At 42.0% G+C, this 23234-nt stretch overlaps 1 protein-coding gene across 1 annotated transcript in view; it reads right to left on the bottom strand.

The window, feature by feature from the left end:
• chd6 (chromodomain helicase DNA binding protein 6) overlaps window positions 1–23234 on the bottom strand; it is a 167259-nt gene that overhangs the window by 56563 nt on the left and 87462 nt on the right. Inside the window, exons 4-11 of the mRNA XM_039797126.1 lie at window positions 22281–22413; window positions 16791–16944; window positions 14437–14586; window positions 12704–12769; window positions 12355–12416; window positions 5057–5174; window positions 2707–2793; window positions 1767–1904 (exon numbers count right to left, since the gene is read on the bottom strand). Of these exons, the coding sequence (XP_039653060.1) occupies window positions 1767–1904; window positions 2707–2793; window positions 5057–5174; window positions 12355–12416; window positions 12704–12769; window positions 14437–14586; window positions 16791–16944; window positions 22281–22413 (908 nt within the window). The remainder of the gene's footprint in view (window positions 1–1766; window positions 1905–2706; window positions 2794–5056; window positions 5175–12354; window positions 12417–12703; window positions 12770–14436; window positions 14587–16790; window positions 16945–22280; window positions 22414–23234) is intronic.

Here is a 23234-nt window from a genome sequence, read left to right on the forward strand (position 1 = left end):
TGTTTCCCGTGGTCATTTGATCGGCACACAACAAAATGGCGATTGTTGTTAGTTATCATAGTGACAAAACGCATCAGTGGGGCCGTAAACGGTTCTCGCAGCTCGCTGGGAGGAGAGCCGCCCGATGCAGCCCGGTCAGCGGGCCGCTAACGTTAGACCCAACCCCACTGTTCAGCTCATTCTCTGTAACCGATGCAGCATTAAGCAAGGCAGAACCAACCAACCAACCAGCCAGCCAATGTTAGTTGGCTAACGTTAGCTTGCTAACTACGCCTTAACGTTACCCCCTCGCCACATCGTTCACAAAAAAAAGAGCTGAATAAAGCTGTCGCTCGTGGCGATAGCAACGTTCAAGTTAATTTGACTCATTTAGCGGCCATCTCTGCCTCCTAACGTTACTACTCCACTGCTCGTTTGTCATTTACTGCAAAACCTCGGCTCCGCGACTTGCCGGAAGTCGGCTTATTATCCGAAGTTTATACGTTGCCATGGCAATGGTACACATAAAAATGGCTGCTGCTCTGACCATTCTGCTACATTGATTTGAATGGAAATTGGCCTTTCTATCCGTTTTATTTCTACGGCCCAACCCAGTAAACAGCGAAGCCCAGGCGTGTAGAGGATTGTGGGTCACAGAACTGAAACTGAGGTTTGACATGGATTTGATTGTTGAGGGTTTTTCCAAAAAACCCCAAAACCAGATGGGATGCTGCAGAGCTGGAGAAGAAAGAAAACCTCAAAGCACTGATTGTGTTTGCACTCATTAGCAGCGGAAAAGAAAACGAGGCCAAGATGGTGAATTTGAGGGCGCGTGGTTGTAGAGATGTGGGCAGAAAAGGTCTGTTCTGCAGGGAGGGTTGGAGATGAAATAGAAAAGCCATAACGTTGTTGTGGTGTTGGGCAGTTTCTCTTTTTCTTACATCTGCCCACAAACACGCAGAATGTGAATGTTTTTGTGCTCACTAATTATCTAAGATAGTCTGGTTCCAGACATCTCAATCCCCGCCCACATCTCCGTATCTTTTCAGCAATTTCAAATGGGCGATGTGCTTTTTGACAGCTGTTCCCCTGGTTGGAACAGCAACCGAGCCAATCAGAACTTTGTGGGTGGTATTAAGAATAAAAGACGTCATCTTCCAGCAACAGAGCCACAAAAAAAATGGCAATAAGCGTTGATGAATGTTAGGTTAGCTGCTCCAAGCAAATGGTACTGCAGCTTCCCCACTGACTGAAAATGACGAAAAGAAAAAAGGGAAAAACAACCCCTTCTCCTGAACAGAAATCAGCTAACGGGTATGTAACAAAATGTCAGAGTGAATAACTGAGAGACACAAAATTGGCAATGTATACTAGTTATCAAGTTATATCTGAGGTGGAGTGCTACAGTAACCATGCATTGTTAATAGGGATGGGCATTTCAAGAACAAATTCGACCATACTATGAAGATTCTCTCCCCCCCCCCCCAATGTGAAGAAATACTTCCCCTGCTAACAACACTTTGCCACTTTATGGATGAAGATTTTCTTTCTACTTATTACTCTTTGCAATGTAAAGTGTGCTGATTGATTATGATCACAATTTTATTTATATTGCAATTTTTAAAAACAAGAATCATAATGTGGCACAAAAGCTTTTTTCAAGCTTTTTCAAGAATCTGAAATTTGCCTGTCTCTGAAACTGAACCGGATTTTACTCAATACTGGATCAACCTACAGTTTTGATTCTCTTCTCCTTTGTTCTCGACTAATACTGTATTTGTCCTCACCATGTGTCGGAGGTCTGGTGGCAGTTTCTGGATCCCCTCAAACTCTTTGATCTTCTCCGGGTCCAGGTCCTCCTGCAGCTCCCACGTGGCCTCCTCGTAGGACAGACTGCACCACTTAACCAGGTAATGGGTCACCTCCTGCAACGGCACGCACAAAAACATGGTGGCTGGGTGGGTGTGTGCCACAGGACATTTATGGTTCTGCGTTAAATCTACGCCGTGGCTACGTACGTAGGTAATGTGGCGATACCGACCCTACGGCGTAGCGTGACGTGCACTGCTTGAAAAATCAAAAAGACGGGCCAAAAGTTGAGACCGACTCAACTTTTGGTGAAACGCAACCCCACGTCACGCTGCGGTGGCCAATCATGTAACGGAGATCAGACTTGCCGGTGTGTTTTGAGCTATGGTTTGAGGCGGTGTGAGAATCCCGTACAGGAAACATCACTGCCTCTACCGCTGCCACAAGACACTATGAGGGTAAAAAACAAAAGAAACACAAGCACTGAACTGCCCAGGAGTTTAGTTCAGGGAATAGCTGAATGTTTCCTGCAACAACAAATCTCTCTCTCTCTCTCTCTCTCTCTCTCTCTCTCTCTCTCTCTCTCTCTCTCTCTCTCTCTCTCCCTCCCTCCCTCTGTGTGTGAGTGAAATAAGCTGCCTTCAAGTGCGGTCAGCCACGTCTGACGGAAAACTGTAGTTGTAAAATATAAAGTCTACGTGTTCTTTGTTGGGGGTGGGAGGGTTTAAGAACACAACAGGAAGTCACACAAAGCCCCCCCCCCACGCTGCACAACCCGGCAGAAAATCACTGGAACCCTTTTCTTAGTGTGAACGCCCACTGAGAGTGCACCACGACGCTGAGGCCCTTCAGTAAGAGCCGTTTCCAGAGCAGACAAACCCTGCTGTGAGAGAGCGTCTGTGTTTATGTGTTGCCTACCTCTCCGGTCTCAGTATCCGTGGTAACGGCCACCTCCAGCACTCTGTCCACCTCTATATAGTCTGGGTTAAATAAGTCCTCATCGGGCTAGAAAAAGGGACAAAGAGAGATGGAGAGCGAAAGAGGTTACTGATTATTAATCAGGGCAGGGATGCCTTTGATAAAGCAAATAGTCTGTGCAGAGAATGTAAAATAAGCAAAAAGCTGGAAAATTACCAAGAAACATAAAAGGAAACATGGTTGGTTATTAAAGGTCCTATGACATGGTGCTGTTTGGATGCTTTTATATAGGCCTTAGTGGTCCCCTAATACTGTATCTGAAGTCTCTTTCCCGAAATTCAGCCTTGGTGCAAAATTACAGCCATTAGAGCCAGTCCCACAATGAGCTTTCCTTAGTATGTGCCATTTCTGTGTCTGTAGCTATTGAGGAGGAGAAAGGGGGGCAAGGTGGACCAATTGCCACTTTGGTCGCTTGAAAGCCATGATGTCTCTCTCTCTCATGGGTGGGCCAAATTCTTTGGGTGGGCAAAGCAGAAAAAGGGGAGGTAACTGTTCTCCTTATGACCTCATAAGGAGAAGATTCCAGATCGGCCCATCTGAGCTTTCATTTTCTCAAAGGCAGAGCAGGATACCCAGGGCTCGGTTTACACCTATCGCCATTTCTAGCCACTGGAGGAACATAGGCAGGCAAAACCTCATAAAGTAAAATTTCCATACCATGGGACCTTTAATGTAATTATTTGTCATTGGTTATTACACTTTGGATTTACTTAACATTATAATTGATTATTTGTTAATTATTTAAAGTCGCAAGATCTATGTTTCGTTCTCTTTGGCGACAAGCGCTAACAGCAGGTGCGTTTTTGGATCACACCTCCCAGAGGTCCAATCAATGTCGCCCGTTTGCCTTCTTCTACATGACGAATGTGTGTCCGTTCCTTTGGATTTGCACTCACTTTCGATGTTGTCAAGTTGCAGCTTTAAACCCGTTTATCTGTTAAAGGTTCTGAAAGAAAGGAATGTTGGTTTTTTTGTGACTGTTTTTCATTAAAGAGCAAGTGGGAGTTTATGTGTTATGTGACCCACTGTGCATGTGTCGATGATGCACGCTCTACTGTTGTGAAGAAATGCCGCTGTTGATGTCAAGCAGAAGTTTCAGTAAAGGCTTCGGATGTACAGTTGTTGGAGTGACTGGACTAAAAGTAATGGCTCTTTTCTCTGTTTGTTCGGTCAAAGTAAGCGTTTACACTAACAGAGATAAGGAAAAAAAAAAAACATGCTCTGCTTTATTCGCATTTCTTTAAACCAATCACAACTGTCTTGGGCGGTGCTAAGCGCTGGACACAATGCTGGTGCCTCTGCAAAATAGCCTCGGGAAGGAACTTGTTTTGGTGGAACATGTGTACGTTAAAAAGTTGTTTTAGTCGTGCAACAGAAAACTCAGATTGGACAGATAGTCTAGCTAGCTGTCTGGATTTACCCTGCAGAGATCTGAGGAGCAGTTAACCATAGTCCTCAGAAATCCAACCGAGTTTAGAACGCCAACACAAAGAAAGCGGAAGGTGACGGATATCCGGCCGAAAATGAAAAGACATCTTGCGGAATTTCCAGCGGCACCTGAACAATCCCGGAAGAGGAACGTGGTGGATATGGACTACTTAAATACTAATACAAATGCGAGACGTTTCATCAGTGGGCCATGGGCTCAATAACCATTGTGTTAACTCAGTCGGCGATAGATAGTGACTTAACAGACATTTATTTAAATGAAAATCTTCTAAATTATTACTTAAACAGTGTAGTTCTGTTTCTCCACATGTGATTCTACCACTGGGATCTCTGTATGTATGGCACCTATTGTACAGCAAGTCTGTCTCAAAGACAGGACGCCCCCTCTGTTGTTTTATTCCCCCCCCCCACCACCACGTTGTACCAACTGTAAAGCAATCTGATGATTTTAATCTATATGAATGAAACTTGACTTGACCTAACCTTTGATAGAGGCAAACGATGCACTCTGACAAGGTACCCTTCCATAACGTTGAAATGATGCAGTAAAGGCCACATTATGCTTCAATGTCAACATGTTGCCTTGGTTACAGCATGTTAAGAGTTAACCCTTTGACCCTTTATAGCACTTTAAACACTTTGCAGCAGCACTGGATGACACTGTTGTGAATTATTAGCCAGTGTGTCCCATCTATTAGGCATTTTCCTAACAGCTTAATAGCTCTGCTAGATTATTAAATACAAATCTGTCCGGCATGGACTCAAAATGAGGAGATTAGGCTTCCATCCCGACCTGAACAGTGGATGAGGGCAGTAAGCAGCTGAAGATGTTAGCCGTTACCTCGGTGAACAGGTGCTTCATCTGGGCCTGTTTGGTCCTGAAGCGTTTAATCTTCTGGTGGATTCTGGGATCTTTCTCCAGCTCTTCCAGAGTGGCCCACTTGCAGTGTAGGTAGGAACTTAAAAAGAAACAAACACACAAAACATAAGAATCGACACAGCTTTCATTTAGTGAAACATATGTATTTTCTTTGTCTGTGTGTATGTTATAAAAGTGGATAAAAAGTAATTATTACAAGATTAAATACCCATAAAAAAACTCAGGACTAATCCCATCAGCGAATTCCAGTGTTGGAATGTAACGAAGTCCAAATACTTTGCTACTGTACTTAAATAAGTTTATGTATCTGTACTTTACTTTGTCATTTATATTTCTGTAAACTTTGATTTACTCCACTACATTTCCTAAATAAAATGTCTACTTTCACTCCGATACATTTCCCCCCAAGCATCTTCGTTACTCGCTACTACAAAGTAACATCAGGAGAAATTTGTTTGACTGCAAAGAAGCAGGTTTGGCCAATCATTGCTCCTAGATTGCGAGTTAATGCACGCTCCATTCCAGTTGGTGACGTAATGCCCGTTTGTTGCCAAGCGCCAAAACCACAGTAGTAGTATTTAGTAGTAGTATTTATTAGTAGGATGACCACTTGAGAAGAATCATCTCATTTTCGAGGGGGTCCTTAAAACAATTAAACAGTAAATACAAAACACAAAATACATTCACACATACATACACCACTCCCAAACCTGACTGCTCCAACAACAACTGATCCCCCGCCCCCTCCCCCATATACACACACAAGAAAAAACAGTAAATTGCATACATCCCAAATATGCTGCTATTTTAGTAGATGCACAAACAGGAGCCGACTCATAAAATAAATAAATAAAATCAACAAAAATCGTAATATGTCAAGTTAGAAACAAGAGCAGGTTAATTGTAAATAATTGAAGACAGATGCCTTAAACAAAACAAACAAAGTAATTGATCTAAGTGAGGTGGGCAAGGTATTCCAATCAGATGGAGCTTAAAATTTAAAGGCATGTTGTCCAATTTCTTTGGAGATTCTGGGAACAAAGAAAAAGGGGTACTGAGTATGTCTCGGACTATATGTTGATCTATAAGGGATTAAATGTTGTTTCAAATAAGTAGGATAGTTAGGCCAAAACTAAAGAAGAAGAGGAAGAAGCATAATAACTGCAGGCTCTGCTGCCAACGTAACAGACATCGATGACGATGATGATGATGATGATGATGATGATGATGAAAGTGGTGAAGACAACGTTACAGACCTGTGGCCGTATCTGCAAGAAATGTTTTCGTACGTTGGCGTGAAAGATTTTTCCTCACAAAAGTTTTTCTCTTTGCTGATGTCCGACTTTGAATTTAATGTTTAAGAAGGTGTGGAAACCCTGAATATTATGCTTCACTATGAGGAAGCAACAATAAAGTTAATAATCAATCAATTTATTTTGACTTCTGATAATTAAGTAGATTTAATATCAGAAAATTACTTTTGATACTGAAGTACAGTAAATATTAGATACAATTATATATACTGTACAATATAAGACCTGTACTTAAAGGTCCTATGACACGGTGCTCTTTGGATGCTTTTATATAGGCCTTAGCGGTCCCCTAATACTGTATCTGAAGTCTCTTTTATATAGACCTTAGTGGTCCCCTAATACTGTATCTGAAGTCTCTTTTATATAGGCCTTAGCGGTCCCCTAATACTGTATCTGAAGTCTCTTTTATATAGACCTTAGTGGTCCCCTAATACTGTATCTGAAGTCTCTTTTATATAGACCTTAGTGGTCCCCTAATACTGTATCTGAAGACTCTTTCCCGAAATTCAGCCTTGGTGCAGAATTACAGCCACTAGAGCCAGTCCCACAATGAGCTTTCCTTAGGATGTGCCATTTCTGTGTATGTAGCTATTGAGGAGGAGAGAGTGGGGGGGCAAGGTGGAGGGTGGGGGTGTGGCCTTGACCAACTGCCACTTTGCTCGTTTGAAAGCCATGATGTCTCTTTCTCATGGGCGGGCAAAGCAGAGAAAGGGGAGGTAACCTTTATGACCTCATAAGGAGAAGATTCCAGATCGGCCCATGTGAGCTTTCATTTTCTCAAAGGCAGAGCAAGATACCCAGGGCTCGGTTTACATCTATCGCCATTTGTAGCCACTGGGGGACCATAGGCAGGCTGGGGGAACTCACATTAATGTTGAAAAAACCTCAAAGGGACATTTTCATGCCATTGGACCTTTAAGAACATTATGAATGAAATTTAAGTTCTATACAATGACAGTCGGCACATCCACATGACGCAAGCCTTCCGTGATCGCGCACCACCCCCACCCCTACTCTACACATATACATTTTCATGCCATGGGACCTTTAAGTATTATTCTAAAAGGTGACTCTTTAACTTCTACCAAAGTCATTTTCTGTTAAGATAAGTATCTTATCAGATACTCAAGTATTGCTTTCAAGTACTTTATACAAGACAGATGACTGCTCTCAACAATCCCCTCAATATAAAGCCCTGTGTGCATGTAGGGAGAGGAACCGTTACGTAAAGGGATGCAAACAAATCAGTGTCCCGTCATTTCTGCATCGAACACAGAACAGCAGCACAATTGATTTGTAAAAAGGACTGATATCTACGTTTTCACGTCAATCTTGGCACCGTTTTTTTCTAGTACAGTCGGCGTTCAACTTGCATTACTCTCACCTTGGCCAACAAACCAACGAATTAGCTCCAATCATGCTTATTGTCAACGTGGATCAAATATCCTTGATCCCTTATTTAGCCCAGGTTCTGCATGATTTAATCATCAGGTCACAGAACAGGGGTCAGCCAAACGTTACCATCCACATGGCAACAGACCTCTTTCACAGCCACTGGCAGGAGCACAGGCTTTTTACGGTGGCTAGTACTCCTTGCCTTCTTCACAGATTAAATAGTGCTCTACTTTGGCTTCTCTAGAGCTCTGTGTCAGTGTCCACTGAGTCTGACTTAATGTCCCGCCCACAACACTATCTGACTATCTGTTGCTGGGTATTAATGTTCAAAGTTTCTCATTTATTAAATAATTGCTTAAAGCATTTGAAGTAGTTTTGTGTTGGAGTTTGTAACATTCAAAATTCTTAATTTTGACTTAAAGGTCCCACGGCATGAAAATTTCACTTTATGAGGTTTTTTAACATTAATATGAGTTCCCCCAGCCTGCCCATGGTCCCCCAGTGGCTAGAAATGGTGATAGGTGTAAACCGAGCCCTGGGTATCCTGCTTTGCCTTTGAGAAAATGAAAGCTCAGATGGGCCAATCAGGAATCTCCTCCTTATGAGGTCATAAGGAGCAACGTTACCTCCTCTTTCTCTGCTTTGCCCGCCCAGAGAATTTGGCCTGCCCATGAGATAGAGACATCATGGCTTTCAAACGAGCAAAGTGGCAGTTGGTCAAAGCCACACCCCCACCCTCCACCTTGCCCCCCCTTTCTCCTCCTCAATAGCTACAGATACAGAAATGGCACATCCTAAGGAAAGCTCATTGTGGGACTGGCTCTAGTGGCTGTAATTCTAAATATCGGTTATCAGTTTCATTAACTACTAATAATTGATATCAGTTATGAATATCCAGTATCGGTCGATCCCTACAAAAAAGCAAAACGGATACACGTGATCCTTCTGACGGACAAGAGATTTGGGGTCAGTGAACACACCCAAATGTCCTCCACCGTATCACACAGACTGATTTTTATCTTCATGCACCACACACACCACTGAACCTTACAGAACAGGAAAGAATGAGGATGTCTAGCTCGCTCATATAGAGTATGCACTGACAGAGAATTCCCCTAATCATTAGTCGATGGGAAAGAAAGCCGAACAAATGTTGTTACTATGGCTACAGTTGAACATGCATGATTTAATCCATAAACCCCAATCTATAAATGGACAAATATAAATGGCAGTGCAGTGTTCAGTGTACAGTACGTGCACCATGCAGTTACTTAACTGCCAATGCAATGCAACGACTTCTCCATTTGATAATGCATTACATACAATAATGATTTTTACAGTACAAATATTACACTTAGGGCACTTTTCTGTAACTTTATAACTGGTAAATGAATACATTATTCTAAATAAAGTCATGGCACATTAAAGCGTTGGCATCCATTCAATGTGATTCAACTCATCATGTTTTATTCATCGCCCCTGAGAGTGAATTGCGATCATATTAATGATGGTATACCGTATCTGTGTAGGACCTTTCTTAAAAGATACAGAGCCCTGGAACGAAGAGGAGTGTCTCCAGAGACCCCGGACATGCTGGGAGAGCTGAGCCTCGCCGAGAGGAGAGAAAAGTCTCTGCTCTCCCTCAACAGCTACTGCTGAGCACCACTTCACTCCCTCTGGGGAACAGACCACTGCTAAAACACACAGCCCACTGTGTGCAAAGTCAACTTCTCTGGGAGAAAATAAAGTCATAAAAAACTAGTTATTAAGTAGCTCTAACAAAGTCGAGACTAGCCCTGGGTTAAGACAATCGATTCTCCAATTAAAAATGATCTTTGTTTGAGTGATCTGATATGGATAAATAAAATCCAGGAATCAATCTTTTAATAACTGCCTTTTCACCATGGATGTATAAGGAAAAAGTTCAAAGTACAAACTATCTGGGGGTCAATTCTTAATGTAAGCATTAACCTGGTGCTTCATAAAAAAAATATATATATTTGCCGGTTGCTTCTTGCTTGTACAATTTACAGCAGAAGTTCTCTGAGAAGTGATTTTATATCCAAACTAAACTGGTATTGGAACTGAAATGTCCTTAACCGAAATGATTTTGAATCGCAATTGTAACCGAATCAGGACCTTGTCGATCAGAATCGAATCGATTCAGGAAATCATTGGGCGATACCCGGCCCTAGTCACGAACACACTCCTTAAATGCCTTCATCAATCATGAAGGCGACTTTTAACCACCTCTGAGGCTGCACATGGGCATGGGGGCAGCCAGGGATTATTTTTAGGACATTGCTTTGATTGCGTAAGCGTCCGTAATCAGGTGGCTCAGTGATCAGACTAAAGAAGCAGCTCATTGGCTAACGGTACAGATCCACTTTTGCGACACAACTGACACGTGGTGTCGCGACGTCATACAGCCATGGTTGATGCTCCACGCCCCTAACCAGCAGCTGATTGGACGAATGCGTGACGTGGGTGTGGCTACTCGAGAATTTCAACAGAGTGTCATGGCGGCTCGTTGAGAATACGATCTCGGATTTTACCAAAATGGTTCACCGAAATGTGTTTCTGAAAACATTTTAAGCGAGAAATAGGCCATGCAGTTGCTGAAACTGTCTTCGTTTCAGATCGACAGATTTTGACAGATTTTCGTCTACCAGGATAGTCGCGTCGCGTTCAACGGATTCATTTGCATAAAGCTGGGCATCGGCCAGCTTTTTGACGCGCAGCATTTTTTCCAATGTAGCGTCGCCTTCCCGTTATGCTTTGCAGGGGCGTTGAAGTCACCCACAGGAATAGAGTGGAGCGCGCCCGACTGCATGCCGACTGCACTCCCAATTAAGCAGGTGTTCCCTTCACTGCGCAATTTTTTAAACGATACGCAGCCCTGGCGGTAAAGCCATCCGACCGCTGTCGATACATTTCACTCTGAACCACAAATGTCAAGCTGCTGGTGGCGCTACAGGAAAAATCGGAATCACCAAAGTCAGTAGAGTTCATCCTCTGGGTAACATAAATGACTGTACAAAACGTAACGGCAATCCATCCAACAGCTTTTGGGATATTTCAGTCCGAACCAAAGTGGTTGACCGACCAACTCTGCCATCCCTTGAGCCACAGTATGAACAGTACATTAGGTACAGCTTCACTGCGTAATACAATCCAATAGCCTGCTCACATCATAGACTGTAAAAATAATGGACGTAGCAGCAGTGATGTCACCCGTTGGTTTGTGGACTGCCGTTTTGAAGTTTGGCTAAACGGGCGTCACCATCTTTTTTGGACGAGAGGGTGGAGCTGGGGATGATGACGAAGCTAAACGGCTAAAGGGGGAAAGTTGCCGATTTTCAAATCTTCTGACGCGAGTCATCCAGTGGAGTTTTACCGGCGGCTAAACGCAGACATCCAGGTACTGGAGCTGTTCATCTGCATATACGGCAGTACAGAAAATCGGCACACTTTCCCTTAAGTTTTCAGCTAGTGGTAGCTAGGTAGCTTGGTTGGCATAATGCTGAACAAGACATTTTTACGGGAACCGCATGTCGCAATTAACTATGAACATGAAGTTGTAGACACTAGGGATGTCCCAACCAGAGTCCTTTGATACTAAGCATCGGTCAATGCCGAGCTTGATCTGATCCTCAGATTTACCGTAACGCTGATTAAAGATGTATCCGACGCATTGAATAAACACCAGTAGCTTACCTCATATAGCACACCTCATTGTTTGAGCTAATTGAGCCAAATACTGAAGGCCCTGACTCAAAACATTAATGGAAGTTTAACTAAAGAATGTGACTCCTGACCATAGACTGTAAATATTAATAAAAAATAATAATATTAAGAGTCTATGCTCCTGACATGGATGTGAAGCGATCTGCTGGAGAGAAGACTGGGTATGGTTCAAACATATTCAATGCCGGTACCGGTACCAATACCGTGACATTGATACTGGTTACTGAACTTTACTTTTTTTTTTTATAAAAATCCATTTTGACAAAAAGAAATTACAACATCCCGGAACAAATCTTTTTATTTATTTTTCAGGTCCTACTACAGTGAGCCCTGTCTCTGTGTAACGTAGAGTTTTTCCTGCCTGCCTCTGCGACATGAAAGGTTAGACAGCCAATCAGCAGCATTTTTAGATCTTGGTAGAAGCATGCTGCATGTTTATTGGCTCACTGATGCTGATGAGATATACTCTTTAGGTATAGAAATAGGGTATTGAATGGTATTTTTCTATACTCGATACTTTAGAGGCAATTCGGTCAGTGCCTTAAAAGTACTGAATTCTGTATCCAGCCCTAGATGGAGTTGTTGGGACTTTACTCCCTCTCCCTGCGCCTCTTCCCAAAAAGAGCACAAAACAAAAGGATAGACATGACAAAGTCCTCACACACATTCTGCCAACATAAAGCTGCACTCGTACACAATGTAACTGTACAAAATAAAAAGCCTCTAGGGAGTAGGCTGAATATCGAAAATACAAAATATATGTACTGAATATGTATGAATAAGACATTATGAACAGAGACTCACAAATTTCTGTACTTGACATAAAACGTCTCTGTCTCCTCGGCTTGGTCCTCTGATGATAAAGTCTAGGGGAGGGAGAGATGGAGAGAGAGAGGGGGGGGATTAAGAGAAGGAGAAATATATATATGAAGAGCATGAAAAGCAGCAGGAGAGTAGATTTTAAAATAAGGGGGAAAAAACAACATAATACACATAATACACGTCTGTGTGTGTGTGTGTGTGTGTGTGTGTGTGTGTGTGTGTGTGTGTGTGTGTGTGTGTGTGTGTGTGTGTGTATCTATCTATCTATCTATCTATATATATATATATATATATATATATATATCTCTATCTATCTATCTTTCTTCTTTACCTCTTTCTTCACTGTTTTGACAGACAGAATTTTCTCAATGATGTTGGCCTCATCTTCAGGTGGTTCCTGAGGGGGGGAGGGAGGGAGAGAGAGAGAGAGAGAGAGAGAGAGAGAGAGAGAGAGAGAGAGAGAGAGAGAGAGAGAGAGAAGATTAGCTGAGGATGAGGGCCGGTTCACAGAGTTTGCGATCACACAGCAGCAGTGTGTAAAAAAAGACGACGGAAATGACCATCGAATTGACTCAAAACCTTTCTACGGTTGCTTTCACACCGGAGCGGTTTGGTCGGTTTTAATTGAACCCTGGAGCGTTTGGTGGGATAGTCCGGTCTGTTTGGGGCGGGGGGGTGTGAAAGCTCATTTGAACGTTCATGCGGACCAAACAACTGAACTCTGCTCCGCTGGGAAACGGGGGGTCTTGGTTCAGTTCCAAGCGCTCTAGAGTTGGGTTCACTTTAGGTGAGAACGCGCTCCGACCCAAATATAGGAAGCAAACCAAAACCAAAAACCCGAAATCCTAAGATGTAAATTAATAAATTTGGTGTTCTTGCTCCATTATGTCTGAAACCAGAGGTGTCGGAGAGATCCACTCCGATATTCTGTCCAGTAGACAGCGACCGTTTCCACCGTGGGACATTTCTTTACAATGTGTGGTAGGGCTGGGCGATATGGAGAAAATCAAATATCACGATATTTTTGACCAAATGCCTCGATATCTATACCGCAACGAGATTGTAGTGTTGACCATCGGCGCTTTCACAAAATATTTACACAATGAGATTTTTTATAAATAATCATCAGTAATGTGGATATAATGACTAAGTGGGTAAAGGCAAATAATAGAACAGTTACAACAGTCTGGTAAATTCAGAAAATGACATCACTTTACTGTAATGCAGCCTTTAAAACCAGGAAAAGACAACACTTGTTGTGTGTCATATCACGATATTACGATATCCAAAATCTAAGACGATATCTAGTCTCGATATCGATATAATATCGATATATTGCCCAGCTCCAATGTGTGGTGCCCTATACAACGTGCAGTGTGAACGCTAAGCGAACCAAATGAAAAACGGGTAACACTTTACTTAACGGTATCTACATAAGAGTGACATGACACTGTCATGAACACATGAACTCTAACCCTAACTTGTTATGAGAAAAAACAAATGACAATTACTGACAGAAGCGTTATGTCATAAAGGTTTATGACTTGGGTTATAATGTTTATGACACGTTCATGGCAGTGTCATGTCACACCTTCAAGTAAAGTGTAACCGAAAAATGAGTCCACAGAGCTGTAGGTGTGAAAGCTCCCTTAGGCTCTGCTTTAGCTAGGTGGAGCTACCACTAGCAGCCGAGTGTCTCCGGCTGCTGTTTTGCGGTTTAAAAATCAGCCAAAATTCAGACCGTGACACTATTTAAATAAAACAAAGATTTTCTGCTGTCAAACAGAAATTGAGAATTTGGGCCGGCAGTTTTTCCAGACATGCTAAAAAAAGGTTTTGGTGAAGATCTGACAGACCGAGGAACTATTTCATTTTACAAACACCCTCGCCTCTGAAATATCAGTAGCAGACTACTCCATATCTGGATATCATTATTAAATCAATATATTACTTGTGCATCTTAAAAGTAAGATGACGTGACACGAGACAAGAGGAGAAACTGAAAGAAAGAGAGAAATCAAAGAGAGGAGAGAAGAAACGGCAACAGTGTGTGTCCTTCCTTACCTCAGTCTGCCATGCCAGAGCGGTGGCGTTAAGCGCCGAGATGCGCCCGGCTCCCAGGACTGCGATCGTCTCTCCGTCATCGTCTACCACCTTGAAGTCCAAATCCTCGTTATACTTCCTCCTCTTGACCTGGCGCCCCGAACGCCGCTTCTAAAGAACAGCAGGAGAAGATGATGTATGAATGGAGAGAAAAAGATGGAAAAGGGATAAAAGACCGATAGGAAGAAGACGTAACACAATGAGATATTGGGGTTAAATGAGGGGAAGACGAAAGGGAAAGGAGAGCAGAAGGAAACAAGTTGAAGTAATGAAGGGAAGGATGAAGAAATTAGACGCATATGATGGGAAATGTAACCATTTGTTGCTACTTTAGCCATTTCATTTCATTATTTTATACAACATTTTCTTCACTCCATTAGAACACACTACACACAGGCCTGAAATACACAGACATGCTTAGGGGCCTGCCTCGAGCAGTTGGAGGTTCTGTGCCTTGCTCAAGGGCACCCTGGCAGTGCACAGGAGGTCCACTGGCATCTTTCCAGCTACCAGTCCGTACTTCGGTCAGTATGGGGACTTGAACCAGCGACCCTCCGCTTCCCAACCCAACTCTCAACTCTGAGCTACTGCCACCCCAAAAAGTAGAGCTGCAAAGATTAATCTATAAGTTGTCAACTATTCAAATTAATTTTGATAATGCATTAATCACTTTGAGTCTTTTTTATGAATATTTCACTCCTCTGTGACAGTAAACTGAATGTTTTTTCGAGGACTTTGTCATCTTGGGCTTTAGGAAACCACATTTTTCATCTTTTTTTCTGACATTTTATAGACCAACCAACTAATCGATTAAACGAGAACCTAATCAACATATTAATCATTATTATATTAGAAAAGGTACATTAGTTGTCAAATTAATTTAGGATAGCCTGATATCTGTGTGCCATGAACAACTTTTCCGCTTCTGGTTTATGCGTACAAGAGTGTCTCTCCAATTTCAAAGACTGCAGTTCCCAAAACCCCATCTGCTTCCTGTCGCAAAGAGGATGTTTCTACTTGTCACAACATGCCAGAAGAGATCCTTCCCTTCAACATTTCATGTTTTCAAGGCGCCCAATTTGGGGCCTGCAGGCCAAGCCCGTGCTCCCTTAGCTTTGGGCCGCCATGGAATCGGACTTGCTCATGCTTACTTTCCTCTTAATTTAAAAGCGCTGGAACATCCTAACCGTAATGACTATGAAACGTAAATTTTTTGTGCAGCTACTGAATCGGGTTGTACGGGAACGTAAAACGTAGCGCTGGTTAAAACTTTCACTCTTCATTACAAAAAGGTGGACAATACAGCTGTTTCAATTTCATTTTTCAGTCACAAAGGTGACTTTCCTTTTAAATAGGTTTACACTCCCAAAAAGAAGCATATGGATCTCTCTGCAAATTAATAAAATGACTGTACGGCTGATTAAAGAGAAGTGTTATTATTTCAATATTTTATTTTAGATTAAGAATGTTAATTTGTTTTATAAAAAAAAATTAAATAAAAAAAAAGACCGGCGTTTTCCTGCACAGAGGAATTTTTGGCACATAAACTTGAATACGAGAGCTAATCTCAGTTTTATCTCCAGAGTCAGGCTGTAACGGAGATTTATTTAAATAGTAATATTATTGGTTTAACAAGTTTTGTTAATTTGGGTTTTATTTACTCAGGCATTATATGCATTTTTGTTTATTAAATTGTCAGAAATAACAGGCAAAAGCATAGATTTCTGTCAAATAAGGTAACAGATTCCTGCCTTTACTGTAAGTGGACCTTTCATGCTCTGATAGTTTTCATGTAAAGTCTCTATCTAGTTAAAAAGTCCTCATACCATCTTTAACTACAAATCATACATCTAAACTATATATATATATATATATATATATATATATATATATATATATATATATATATATATATATACATACACACATATATACACATATACATACACACATATATACACATATACATACACACATATATATATGTGTATACATACACAAATATATATATATATATATATATATATATATATATATGTGTGTATATATCACATATATATATATATATATGTGTATATATACACATATATATATATATATATGTATATATATATATATACATACATATATACATATATATATACATATACACATATATATACACACACACACACACACACACACACACACACACACACACACACACACACACACACACACACACACACACACACACACACACACACACACACACACACACACACACACACACACACACACACACACACACACACACACTCTTTCCGTGCACTCACCGCGTTATCCAGGGGGTCTTGGCTGTCCTCTCCGCCCATGTTGAGGGCTGACATTGAGGTAGTGTCGTCACTCTCCGCCCCCTCCTGGACAGCCAGCTCCTGGTTTCTCCTCTTTCCCTTCTTCTTCTTCTCCACGGGCGCTGCGCCAGGATCTCTGGGAGGAGACGGAGAAAGGTTCGGATGAGTAATTAGCAGCTCGGGCAGCCCGCAGCAGCCGTTTCTCTCGGAGCCTCAGGCTGGAAACTCTACGGATCCCCGAGGATTTCAGGTTTGAGACGGTACAAATGTTTTCATCCTCGCTTCTTATCTCTCTCTAGGTACCGTTATTTCCCCCAATAATGAAGACAAAGGACAACCACTGGCCAATCCTAGAGACCGCCCAGCTGGCAAAACGCTGGCCACAAGATTGGAGCAGAAGGAATCAGAGCAGAGGAGCTGAATGAAAAAAAAAAGCAGAGTGTTTCTGGGGCTTACAACAGGTCTATGGAGGTGGTGAACTAATGACTCATTTGCTTATTTGTGGCAAAATCAACCGGAAGATTCTTTTCTTCACGACGGTGAAACGGCACTATGTTATGTAACATATTTCCCGAATGAAACGAGTATCATTTTTGGGCATTTGTATCATTTGATCAAATCATTCAGGGACTTAATTTGACTGCATGGAGCCTCTGAAAAGTACCAGGGATTTGAAGACAGACAGCTCCAATTAATTGTGAGGAAATGATTAAGGGGTGGAGGATTCCAGCCACTTAAACCATAACTGCACACTGAACTGAAAACACAGACAAGGTTTGGCCAGCTTATATCCAAACACACAGCTCTGACCTAAGATATCATCCACAGGCTTATACACCAAGAGAAATCAATCAGGAAAAGGAACCTTTTTTTATGTTATTTAAATCTGCCCCTAAGATTTGACAGATTGTGCACGTGTGTGTGTACGTTTGAGTGCAGCCCAAACACAGGGAGCCTGAGCCGTCCGCTGAATGGAAAGCGGCCCACGCATCACATGCACCTTGTCGCTTCTCTCCGACTATTTTGTGTCAATTCAAACTTCTTTTACCCATGTATGAGACCCACGTATGACCCACTCTGCTGAACATGCATTCGACCCACGTGTGACCCCCCCCCCCCCATTGATGAGACTCCTGTCACAGATTTATCTCACAGCGAGAGAAACACGGTGTCTGCAACTGTAGTTCCACTCACATCACTGCTGAGACACAGTATTACATTACAAGGAAAGATATCACACCTAGAACTAGCAAGATTCCTTACTTACTAAAGAATGTCTTTTTAGCAAGAATAAAAGCATTTCTTTCTAATGTCTTCGCAGGTCTTAAGTGAAAAAAAAATTCCTAACGAACACCAACAAAGTGGAGCACATTACACCGGTCCTTGAATCACTGCACTGGCTTCCTGTGTGACAAAAGGATATTTTCAAATCCTATTACTTGTCTATGGAGCACTAAATGGTTTCAGGCCTAAATCCATCTCTGATTTACTTGTAGTGCTAAGCTAATAGTGCGTTCAGTTTGTACTCGAAAGTCAGATGTTCCTAGGTGAAAGTCGGAAACGCTCCCGCTGACCTCGGATTTCCGAGCTCGGAACTCGGACAACCTCCGCGGTACCCCGACCTCAAAATCCGACAAGGCTGCGCCGTGCATCAACAGTAGTGAAAGCTGTAGTAACACACGTACAGTTTATTAGCACTTCTGTCTTATTAGTGTCTCACTAAATCAGTCGTACACACAGTCCTGTCCAACTCCTATCTGTGGGCATTGGACGTTGTTACGCTGTTTGTACGCACAAAACACAGCGGAATGTGTTGTTAGCATCTAGTGATGCTAACAATGGCCAACCTGTCTAGAGCTAACCCCACAATTGTAAATGGAATGCATTCAACTCGGGTGTGACGTCATTCCCAGCTCCTGCTTCCGAGTCCCAATGGTAAATGGAACGCAGTATAAGTTAGTAGTAGTAGCTAACTTTTTCACCGCCATTGTTTTTTCGCTTAGAACTTAACAGATGTCAAGCAGAGGTCCGCTGTAACAAGCGCTAACATTAGCCAACGCAAGCTATTGTAGCTAACATCAGACTCTATGTACAGCCGCAGGGCGTTACACAGAATTGGTTTGTAAGAGTCTCACAAACACAGGTTGAGGGCGTAGAATTGAATAGCTCTACAATTAAATAGGTTTTTACCCGTTTTGAATATTAAAAACATATAAATCAATATGTGCCGGTCAATCTCAACGTTGATTTTGTGGCGGGCCGCCACAAATAAATCCACGTATGGGTGCTGTGAATCTGGCCCATTCTATTCTGTCAAAACTCTGAACAAAGCCTCCTCATCGGTCTGAATTGGTTTCAGAAATGTGTAACCAGTGTTCAGAGTGTTTTAAATAAACAAGTATTCCCCCAGAATGAATTTGGATTACTGGAATATACACTGGTGAAACTTAAGCAATCATGTTTTATTAACCAAAATGATTTCTTCAAAGCTTTCAGGATTTTTATTTATATTTTTTTTTACACAGAGAAGCAGAAGTGCAAAGCACAACACAGTGATCGTCCCAGCTGAACTCTTTCATGCGTTTATCATGCTTAAGAACTGCAAACCGCAGTTCTTTTTTTATTGATAGTTACGCACATGTCTCTTATAAGGTCATCTCTTTTTTTCTCCATGACACATGAATACATTATATGGTAGGTTTGGGAAATTAACACTAGGAAATCGCTTATTAGACCGAGCTGATTGATTAGTTCCCTCTACCACTGACTTCAGGCTGCAACCATCGATCCCTTAGAACTACACATTTTTTTCTAAATGAAGCTGGTATGTGCACTGCAGAGAGCGACTGGTGAATTAAGGACTGTACTGGCAACTGGGGCTGAAAAGAGAAAGCTCCTGTCCCAGCTAATGAGTGAGCAGGAAGAAAAGACAAGGCAACAGATTAAGATGGATTTAAAAACTGCACCACATGAGGGCTTTCTAATCTTCTTGTGACTGGTGTTATCTGAACAAAACATGACTGGATTGCCGGAGCCCGGCCTGGAAATGACCCTGAGTCAGTAAAGTTCACAAGTCCTCCTCTTCTTCCTCCTCCTCCCTGAAAAATTAATGGACTCCTTTGCTCCATTTCTATCCGCTTTCCTCCTCTCCTTCCGTCTTATCTGTACTCCCTTCTTTTATAGCAACACCTCCTCTTTTCATCTTTTCTCCATTTCTGTCACTCTGTCTCTCCGTCTCTCACTCAAAGAGGCTTTATTAGCGTGACCATATTGACACGTAGTAGGGCTGCACGATAGGACCTAAAATCTAAATCATGAGCAATTGCACATTTTACCTCGATAACGATAAATGAACGATAATCAATCACGTTCTAAATCATCATTCTTATATTAATTGTGCTGCAAATAGTTTGGGCAACTTTGTATAACAGCTGAACTGGACAATCGGCCCACAGTCCCATCCTCAAGGCTATAAGGGTGCAGGGGCAGTTACAGCACACAATGTAATCTTTCAACAACATTTATTTTTTTTTTTTTAAACACATAAATTTGCTCTTTGACAAAACAAAAGATACCACAAGTTGGAATTCTGTTTAACTGCCAGATGCTGTACCTCCGAGCCAGCTGGTACAGGGGGTGGACATCTCTCTCTCTCTCTCTCTCTCACCTCCGCAGTGATTGTCATCTCTCTTCTCTCCATTACCTTCATCCCTTTTTATTCTAGTCAGTTCTTCTTCTCTCCCTCTGCAACTTTCTCCTCTCTCCGTCTCTCATCAGTCTGCTGTCCTCCGAAACTTCACATCAGTGACTCATCAGTGGCTCATCACCTGTCTCTTCCTCTGCGCATTCACACTTTATCTCTAATGTCTTTCCCTTTCTCCTCTTTCCACTGTTTCAATCCTAAAACTCTACTTATACCTCTCCATCTGTCCATCAGAGGACATTTACTTTCTTTCTCTCTTCCACATTATATCATAACCTTGCTCACCTGAACGCACACACACCTCAGCTTTCTTTTCTTTTCTTAATGTCTTAATGTCTGTTCTCTCTTAATGCACGCTTTATGTACCAAGAAATAATGAGCTATTTTACTTTGGAGCACAGCAACAACCCAGAGACACACACCGAGTGGAATTAGTAACAATCTACTGACTGAAACGGATTAACCTCGGAGAAAGGCACCCACCATAAGCCGCTGTGGCCGGTGAACATTAATTCGTGTTTAATATACGTTAAACTAAGCAGGAAAAAGGTATAAAGATGAACTATTGTTTATCGGTCAAAGGCTTGAAAGGAAATAATTCCAATTGTTTAACAATTTTTTCTCGAGTAAAACAAAGTGTCTCCTCTATCTCTGCTCCTACATCACAGCCAGATAGATAGATACTTTATTCATCCCGAGACAAATTTTAGGAAAAAAGAGAAAGAGCACTCAGCTGTTCTGAAGGGGATTGAAAAAAAAAAGAATAAAGAAAAATGAAAGGGATAAAGACAGAAAAAAAGTGAAAGGGAGCAATTTGGGGAATACAGACGGGAGAGGGGGGAAAAAAAAGGAGAAAAAATAAATGAATAAAAAAAAAAGGTACAGAAAAAGACAGATGGGGTCATGAGAGTGAGAGAGAGAAATCCTGCCATCCAAAGACTTCTTTCGGTTTTTCTCTCCGATTTATGTATTCAGTGTGTCTGCATTGTTGAACTTCTGGATCCCATCGTTTTGTGTCGAGCTGCTTAACAAACACGGGATGTTTAGTTCACCTTTCCAAGTGTAAAGTGGGATACTACATTGTGTAAGTATTAAGCCATGTTCCATTCAGGTCAATATGGCCATCTGTTGTTGCTTGATGGGCTTGAATTTGCCATGTTATGCTTTCAGCAGATTTATTTTTTTTGAGCATGCAGTACTTTTGAGGTCATTCTGGAGAATTTTCTAGACAGAACTGTTCATTGTTTTTGGATTGTTGCAATAAAAATAAACATTTGCATAAAGCCAGCCTATTTGTCCACTCCCATGCTGATAAGAGCATTACAACTTGAAAAATATCCCTTTTAAAGTACATTTGCGATTAATCGCGAGTTAACTACAGACAACAGACTACACGTCTACAGGAGACTCAAATTCCAAAAAATATTGGGGAGCCAATTCATTCCTGCACATTTCCAAAAATTACAAAAAACCAAGCTTCTCAATTGTGTGGGTCCATGTTGTTCTCTCCTTCCCATCTTTTCGGACTCTCCGATAAGGCAAAACTAGCAACAACAACAAAACGATGCCCTTTAAGTGAAATATCAGATTTCAGAGTTTCCCAGAGAAGAACGGCCTCATTTTTTGGGGATGTTGGTTTACTGCCGCCATGCTCCATCAGTGTCACCTTCTAGGGCTTTTCTAGCACAGCCTCTTTCTAAAGCGTTCCCATTCTGTCCTCTTCTCATCTATAGTTCTCCGTCTCTTGCTAGGCAGCGAGGATGTCTTACCTGGGTTTGCGGCCCCTCTGTTTTGGCGCTGAGGGGACTGGGGTCTTGCTGTCGGCCTGTCTATGGTTCTTGCCATGGCTCTGGGCGCTGTGCGCCAGCCCCTTAGCGTGGACCCCTTGGATAGGGGGAGGTGCTGTTGGACGACACGGGAAGTGAAAAACATGAAGAGACATTGACACGAGTCAAAGCAAGAGCCTCTTTAGGGCTTGGTGACACCTTCAACATGACTAACTTTTCTATTACACTGACTAATGCAAAAGCTCCTCTAGGGTTAGGGTTCCCAGCAGAGGTACCCCCAGACGGGAAGCGATTACAATTTACACTGGGGTGGACATGAATGCTGCCAATCGAATTTCAGCTCGATGGTGTTTTAAGCCCCCAACGTCTCCTTCAAGGCAGCGCTGCGACCTTTGACTTCAAGGCACCTAACCCTAACCATAACCATTGCCTAATCCTAGTGCCTTCAAGGCAGCGCTGCCTGGAAGGAGACGTTGGGGGCTTAAAACACCGATAAACCAAATGCTCATGGCTATCAATCCAATAATCAGTGTTGCTCGATTACAGAAAAAAAGAAATCATAATCACGATTATTTTGGTCAATATTGAAATCGCGATTATTTAACACGATAACTCAATGACTTTTGGAAAGGTGTTGCAATTATTGAAGTTAAAAAACAGTGAAACAAATCAACAGTGAAAACACTTATTTTTTTTTTTATTCATTCATTTCATTCACTTTTTCAACACAAGACAAAATAAGAGTTTACTTGCAAAACGTAATGTGCAAAATAATTCGTAAATAAATATTTTTTCCCCGATTAATCTGTTTTTGTAATTGTTAGGAGCTTGTCTCGCATCGCCAGACCATCCACACGCTGCGGAGCGGAGGACGGTCTGGCTAGTCCACACAGCATTCCGGGATGGGAGAAAAACGTGCTCTGGTTTATTGGCATT

Source organism: Perca fluviatilis, chromosome 4 (genome assembly GCF_010015445.1).
Source record: "Perca fluviatilis chromosome 4, GENO_Pfluv_1.0, whole genome shotgun sequence".
In the NCBI taxonomy this organism is placed as follows: domain Eukaryota; kingdom Metazoa; phylum Chordata; class Actinopteri; order Perciformes; family Percidae; genus Perca; species Perca fluviatilis.